General features: G+C 37.0%; 1 protein-coding gene across 4 annotated transcripts in view; it reads right to left on the reverse strand.

The window, feature by feature from the left end:
• Efcab5 (EF-hand calcium binding domain 5) overlaps nucleotides 1–5,976 on the reverse strand; it is a 107,095-nt gene extending 101,119 nt beyond the window's left edge. For all 4 annotated transcript variants that reach the window (XM_031353341.1, XM_031353342.1, XM_031353339.1 and 1 more), the window contains exons 1-2: nucleotides 5,847–5,976; nucleotides 4,886–4,961 (exon numbers count right to left, since the gene is read on the reverse strand). In XM_031353341.1, the coding sequence (XP_031209201.1) occupies nucleotides 4,886–4,961; nucleotides 5,847–5,870 (100 nt within the window). In that variant the 5' untranslated portion in view covers nucleotides 5,871–5,976. The remainder of the gene's footprint in view (nucleotides 1–4,885; nucleotides 4,962–5,846) is intronic.
• Between the last annotated feature and the right edge of the window lie 1,595 nt (nucleotides 5,977–7,571).

Here is a 7,571-nt window from a genome sequence, read left to right on the forward strand (position 1 = left end):
CACATTCTTACAGCGGGTATTCTTACCACAGCAACAGAAAACAAAACTAAAATACAATACTTATTAGTATATAATCTTTTTATCTTTACTATTTCAAATACTGTTTTAGGTCTGCAGGCTTTAATATACTTGTTTTTCTCTTGCTTAAGAGTAGTGTTATAGATATACATCAACTTAATACCTACCCACCTACGATGGCTCATTAATAAACCCACAAAATAAGCTTGAATGTTCTCTCTATTCATTGCAGCCTGCTAGTGTGGCAGGCCATTCTAGGTTGCTAAGCAATAATCCTAGTTAAACACTTCGCCTTTGGAGCCATAAAAATCACGGAAAGGAAGGGAGGCGCAGCAGTGGGAGGGGCAATAAATCAGGAGTCTATCTGAAGCTGCCTTTTCCCTGGATGACTTTGGAATTCAAGGATCACAAGTTGCGGAAGTGCCCCAAGGGCAAGTTAGTTTAGATGCTTAATTGAATATAGTTTAAATGGGTTTCTCAGTAGTCTGCGATTTTCCAGGTAGACTGCTTCACTTAATATGCCACTCAGTAAATAATGATTGATTTCTCACTATGTCCCGGGTATTATTTGAAGCATTAGAGTTGTTTTTCAGGATCAATTTTCCAAACTCTTCCTAGAATTAGGAACCTTTCAGGCTCTTACCCCAATGTTCAAACCTTCGCAGCCACTAATCAACTTCTTTTTAAAGCAATTTTAATTTTTTATTATTTTTTTGAAAATGAAGTATATTTCTATCTTATATATAGCTAGTACACTACACTTACATAATTCTTTATAATTTGCAAAATCATTCATGTATACTAACTTGTTTAAGGTTAAAGAAAATATTTCTGGGTATAGTAGCAACATGTCCTTAATCTGAGCATTCCATTTGTGAGGCAGAGGCAGGCAGATCTCTGTGTTCCAAGCTAGCTTGGTTAACATAGTAAGTTTCAGGCCAGCCAGGGCTACATAGAAAGATCTTATTTCAAAAACAAACAAATAAAAATTGAACTATATTACTTAATTCAGTATTATAATACTATTGGTATCCTGCCCTGTAAAAGAAAGTACCAGGGAAGGAAGAGAAGAACTAAGAAATAGGAGAGGGAGGGGGGATGATCAAGAAAAATATAGAAAAGGAAATGACTGGAAAAAATGGAAAATGAGAAGAAAAAAGAGTAAAGTTACCAAAATGATAGTGTGAAGGCCAAGTTGTTAGATGAGTTTATTAGCATTAAGTTCTGTTCATATCTTATTGAGGCATGAATACTTTCAATTCTAGGGAGGCATATGGAAGAATCCCTTGCTCATAATTTGAAATGGCCAGACTTCAAATGTAACATATTGAATTTCCTGCACTTAATGCATAGCCCATTGCTTGGCATACTTCATATGGAATCTAGTTAAGGATATAAGTGGGAATTAAATAATCTCTATTATCATAAGCCTCAACAGATTCTTTTGGTAACTTAACATCCTTGGGGCTGGCTACTGGTTTGCTGAAACTGGCCTGGCAGTTGTTTGACAAGCTATATGCTATTCTTCAAACACAGGTCCTTCTGAAACCCAGCTGCCCGGGCATTCCTATCAGCACTTCTCAACATGATGTGATTGCTTACAAAGGACCAGCAATCCCAGCAAACAGCACTGGAACTGGAAGTCAGTAGATGCAGGAACTTGGAGTTTCCTGCCGAGCTTTGTTAATCTTTGAGCTTGCGGAATAAGAACAGAGCTGGGCAAATGATAGGTTATGTTTAAGGATTTCTAGAATGAAAATTAATCTCACAGCTTGAAAAAGACAATGGCTGGTATAGAGAATTGACATAGTACTCAACTACAGTATTTTCTATGCAGAGAAAAGAGTCTGAACACACTTTGGTAGCTGGTTGACAAGATAGTATAATTTTGACAAGAATATAACAAGGATGGTGATACTTCCTCTGACACGTTGAAGCTGTAATAACAGCTCCTTTTCACACTTCATGTGTGTGCATGTGTGTATAGTGTTATATATACACATTTATGTTAAGAAAGATTCTAAATATAAGGTTTACTATCACTGATTATCGAGTAAATAAGAGCACTATGTCTTGTTTGATATCATACAGAGCAACCATGATATTTTCCAACATATATGCTGAGAGGAACAGAGCAACAAATGGAACACACTTCCCTCCACTACTCATAGAAAAGAAATAGAAAGTTCCAGAACAGGAAAGTACACAAAGGCTCAATTTATAGTTTTTTGGGAGGGGGTGGGAAGCAATAAATTTCTTGGCAGAATTCACATATGAAGTCATGCAGGTACAATTTGTCCACAAACTAATTAAATACTTCATTGAATTTATAATCAAGTTCCTTGATCACAATCCTGTCTGGCATGTTTTAAATGAAAAGTTAATGTTTAAAGCTGGCTCAAGTAATTAAGGAAAATACAAAGTGTACTTCTGGGTTATTGCTGGTGGAAGAAAGGAGGAGAAAGTTAAAATCAGGCAGTGAAGGAGTATGATCAAGTGAAGAAGAACAGGTAAAGACTTGCCAGAGGCTTCCAAAGTTAGCCAAACAGAGGGACTGCTAAGACAGACAGCTCAGCGAGCAAAGGCACTTGCAGGTAAGCCTGACAGCTCACAGCCCCAGTTCTATCGCTGGAGCCCACATGGTGAGAGGACAGACTGAACACTTGCAAGTTGCCCTCTGATCTCCCTGTGTGTACCATCAACACGCACTAGATAAAGAAGTAATAAATAAAGCTGGAAACTGTAGAAATAACACTGAGAAAAACAGGCGTGGAAGAGCTGGAGGTGATGGACGACTCCAAGGAAACAGCGTCTTCCAGACACAACAGGGCTGACTGGTGCCCAGGGGATCTCACAGAGTTGGTGGCAGCATGCACAGGGCCTGCAATGAGTTCAAGCCAAGCGAGGAGGTTGCAATATTGCGAGGGGGTAGTGGACACGGGGCGCAGCCCATAAAGAAGAAGCAAAATGCAAGTGACACCCACTGGCAAAAAGGAAGTCAGTTTCCTCCAGTGGACAGTCCCTGGGCACATCACCCACATTGCAGGGCAGCCCCGTGCCCAGGAACAGCTGCCAACACAGCATGAACTTGATGGTGTCTTGGTGCTCTTTTTGTTTGGCATTTTTTGTCTTATTGGCCTTTTGTTTATTTTGATTTTCATTGTGCATGTATTGTTCTGGTTTTGTTTCTTCTTTTTGTTTTTTGTTTTTGTTTTTTTGTTTTTTTGGGAAAGAGAGAGAGAGAGGGAGAGAGCATAAAGTTGTGTGGGTTGTGTAGGTGGGTAGAATCCGTGGAAGGAAAGTACAATCAAAATATATTGTATAAAAATCACATTAATTAAAATTTTTAATAAAAAAGAAGAATATTGAGAATTAAAGAATTGAGAACAGATGGGGTCATGATAATGGAGAAGAAGAGGGATTAATAAGTGAATTAATCAAAACCAAGGATGTGTGAAAAAGCCTTATGAAAATCTGCCTGTTAGCAAGCTAATTTCAAAATATAACTTTAAAAAAGAGTTTTGTTTGAATGAAATTGCCCTGCATGGATAGACAGTGTTGCTCCCAGGATACATGTGTGATTAAATAAAAATCACATTATAAGATACTTAAAAAAAAAAAAAAAAGAGGCAGGGACTGGATAAAGTGCTCAGTGGTGACTAAAGCTTGCGGCTCCTGCAGAGGACCAGATTCAGTTCCCAACACCCATATCGGAAGGCTCACAGGTACCTGTACCTCCAGCTGCAGAGGATCCAACACCTTCTTGGTACCTGATTGCATGTGCATATACACACAGAGATAACTAAATAATGCACATAAATAAAAGTAAATATAAAATAGTAAGACAAACTGAAGATTGGAAAGTTTTAATTCTTAAAGGGTATACATTATAATGTATATTAATAAGAACAAATACTAAATAATTTCTCCCAGTCCATCTAATGGAAAAATAATTCAGAAAAGTATCCAGAAGTTATGACTATCACCTACACGATTTTACAGTTCAAAATTGCTTCGATAATTATTATTTTAATTCAGCCTAAACCAGCTAAACACACTGAAACATCCAAGTGTTTGGGTGGAATTGGAATTGATGGAATTTATAATGAAATTTCTAAATTTTAAATATTGTAAAATATTTCTGTTGGTACAGAATTTCAGTAAGTATGTGGATTTAGAAATGGCTATAGTGGAAGGGATGGATGTCTTGTATATTTCGCTGCCTTTTTGATCTTGTAAACTTCCAATCTGCATAATCGTGTGAAATTTTGGTAAAGGATGGGACTATGAGTAGCTTTGGGTTATGAAAAATAAATTTATCATCAAGCAGAAACAAGATCAAAAACAATAAGCAAACCAGATTATAGAAGTTTTCATATTTTATGCTAAATAGGTTGCCTGCTAGAAACCTTTTTAGCTCTTAGTTAAAATTTCTCTTTAATTAATTAGCACAGAATAAATAGTCATGAAGTTGCCACAAAAGTACTTGTAGAGGGTGAGGAAATCATCTTTACCTACTGCTTAAATTAGATCTACAAGATCTTCTCAGGATCTTTTTTTATGTATGGGAGGACTGCCTCATCTGGCATCAGTGGGAGGCGAGGGGCTTGGTCTTGTGCAGGTTTGATGCCCCAGAGAAGGGAGATGCTGGAGGCAGGGAGTGTGTGGGGGGTGGGGGAAGCACCCTCTTGGAGGCAAAGGGGAAGGGTGGGAGCCTTCGTGGAGGGGTGGAGGGGAGACCGGGAAGAGAAATAACATTTGAAATGTAAACAAATAAAATGATTAATAAATAAATAAAAAAATCTTGAAGAATGCCGTTCTGTTACTTTAAGATTCAGTTGTGTCAGGAGAGAGGCTACTTCTGTACCTTGGAGTTTCACATCATCCTTTGCGTTTTCTTGTTTGCCAGTTTCTGATTCAACAACACTTGGTGGGTATGATAGCTATGAAAGGAGAAAAGAAACACAGTTTCAAAATGAATTGCTTTTCCTTAAAGCTGTACCGGCTTTCCTTCAATTAAAGGAGAGTTACTTTGTAGAGTTACTAACCATTCCTTTGTACTTCTAGAGCGTAGTAAAAACCACACGTCAGTTTACAGTGTTTATGTTATCAAATCTATTCACTAAACATATCTTCTTATTGCCAATGAAATGATACCCTTGAGATACCATTCCAGTTGTACACTGATTCTCGAATTATACAATACTTTCTATGAACATAATTTAGGCCATCTCATAGTTATATTTGACCTTTAAAAATGCCACTTCCAAAAAGTACTAGAATTATCATCTTTACCTGAGTTAAAGCAAATTCAAGATTGACTTTATGAATAAGGGTGGTATTGTGGAATTTAATACTTTTGCTCCAGTATATAGTAATAGGATCTTTTTAAATATGTGCTAGTCAACTTAGTGTGAATCCCTGTAGCTAATCTCAGTTGCCTCCTTTCAAAAAAGTATTCTTTATCTTGTAACCTTGCATTTTTAAACGCAAAGCTAAGCAGCTAATGTGGAGATTATATTTTTAGCATGATAAGAAAGTCACCCTAAAGGCAGGATCCTTGCATTTTTAAAGGGAGCCGCTGCTCTGATGTTAAGAGAGCAGCCAGCCCGTGTTGTAATTTGTAACAAACAGCCCTTCACAGATAATTTACCTACCTGTGTGAGTTTCCAGTAACTGAAAAACAACCAGCTTAATAACCAACCTAAATCTGAACTTTGCACTTGCCGGTTCATTTTGACCATCTACACTTTCCCTTCTTTATAAGGAAGTTAATGCAGCCAGCTTACTCCGTCATACTACTATCTGATTACTCGGGGGGCCTCTACCTCCTTTTCATCCTCTTCATCCATGTCGTACTCTTCCTCCTCTTCCTCCTCTTCCTCCTTTTTGTCCTCTTCCTCTTTTTTGTCCTTTTCATCCTTTTCATTCTTTGAGTCCTTTTTGTCCTTTTTGTCCTTTTCTTCCTTTCTGTTCTTTTTGTCCTTTTTGTCCTTTCTGTCCTTTTTGTCCTTTCTGTCCTTTTTGTCCTTTTCTTCCTTTCTGTCCTTTTCTTCCTTTCTGTCCTTTTCTTTTCTGTCCTTTTCATCCTTTTTGTCCTTTAAGTCTTTTTCTTCTTTTTCATTCTTTGAGTCCTTTTCATTCTTTTTGTCCTTTTTGTCTTTTGGGGAGTCCTGCTGCTGTTCCCGGTCTTCTTTTCCATTGCCCTTAAATTGAAACAGCATCCATAAATGTTATCAAGAAGGACCTAGAGACCCAGCTAATAATGTATATTCTGATATATTAACTTTTTAATAGTTTTAATATATTATAGATATTTATAACTCTATGCATATATTATATAATATATAATATATGATTTTATTTTAATATAATTCACATGAGTAAATTTAATCCTCAGTAAAATGATAGAAATTCAAACAGTTATAAAGACTTGTTAGCTGGGTAGTGTGGCATATGCTTATCATCCTAGCACTTGGGAGACTTCAGACAGTAGGATCAAGCTAAGTTGTAAGCCAGCCTGGGCTACATAGCAAAACATTGTCTCAAATAACACAAAACAATAATAATACTCAAATAACATTATAATTTAAGAAGCACAGCCAACTAGAAGCAGGTCACTATGATCCAACTGTTATTTTATACCCTACATTTTCAAACCCCAAATTTCTAACAAAGCTTGCTATACAATATTTTAAGGAAAAAAGACATATTAAGTGTTGCAGTAAGATACTGTATCTCGGTCTTCTGAAGAACTGAGTTTCAAACCCTCTCATAAATGGTTAAGAACAAGCATAGGACAGGAACCTGATCAGGCTTGAATTGATCTCGAGACGTTGATTCACTCATTTGACCACCAAAAAAAAAAAAAAAGCCACCAAATGATACTGAGAAGTAAACCTTATAATGTTAATAACCAAAAGAGAGAAAGAAAATGTTAACAAGCGGCAGAGAAAATCTTTGTCATCTCCCACCCCCACCACACCCTGGCATTCTACTGAATGCTCATGCATTCTCAACTGCTGAACTGTCCAAGTGGCAGGCACAACTGTTATTACTGTTACTGACCGAAGCCAGGGAGACAAGGCCACCATCCATCACAGTCACCACCACTATCATGTGAAATAATAATGATGATGATGATGATGATGATGATGATGATGATGCAACTGGATCTTTAAACATTGTCACTTTTTTTGAGGCAAGGTCTTACTATGCAACACAGGCAAACTTCTAACATTTGATCCTCTTGCCTCAGCCTCCCAAGTGCTGGGATTAGAGCCATGTTGTATCATCCCCAACTTCTCCATTAATTTTTTTAAATAGTAATTAAGGCATAGAAGACCTTCAATGTCTTCCTAATTAACATGAGAAAGATAAATTAGAGTATAATAAACTCCCTAAAAAAGCTTTTTAAACTCTTGGTGAGGGGAGAGTTCTTCAAGGACTATGATTTATCTGGCTTATTTATTCATACTGAGGAACTAAAATGACTTTTACTTCACTGAAAATGATTGCATTCCCAGTGACAAATTATAAAATCATTGCTGTGT

The sequence above is a fragment of the Mastomys coucha genome, unplaced genomic scaffold, assembly GCF_008632895.1.
Source record: "Mastomys coucha isolate ucsf_1 unplaced genomic scaffold, UCSF_Mcou_1 pScaffold5, whole genome shotgun sequence".
Lineage (NCBI taxonomy): Eukaryota > Metazoa > Chordata > Mammalia > Rodentia > Muridae > Mastomys > Mastomys coucha.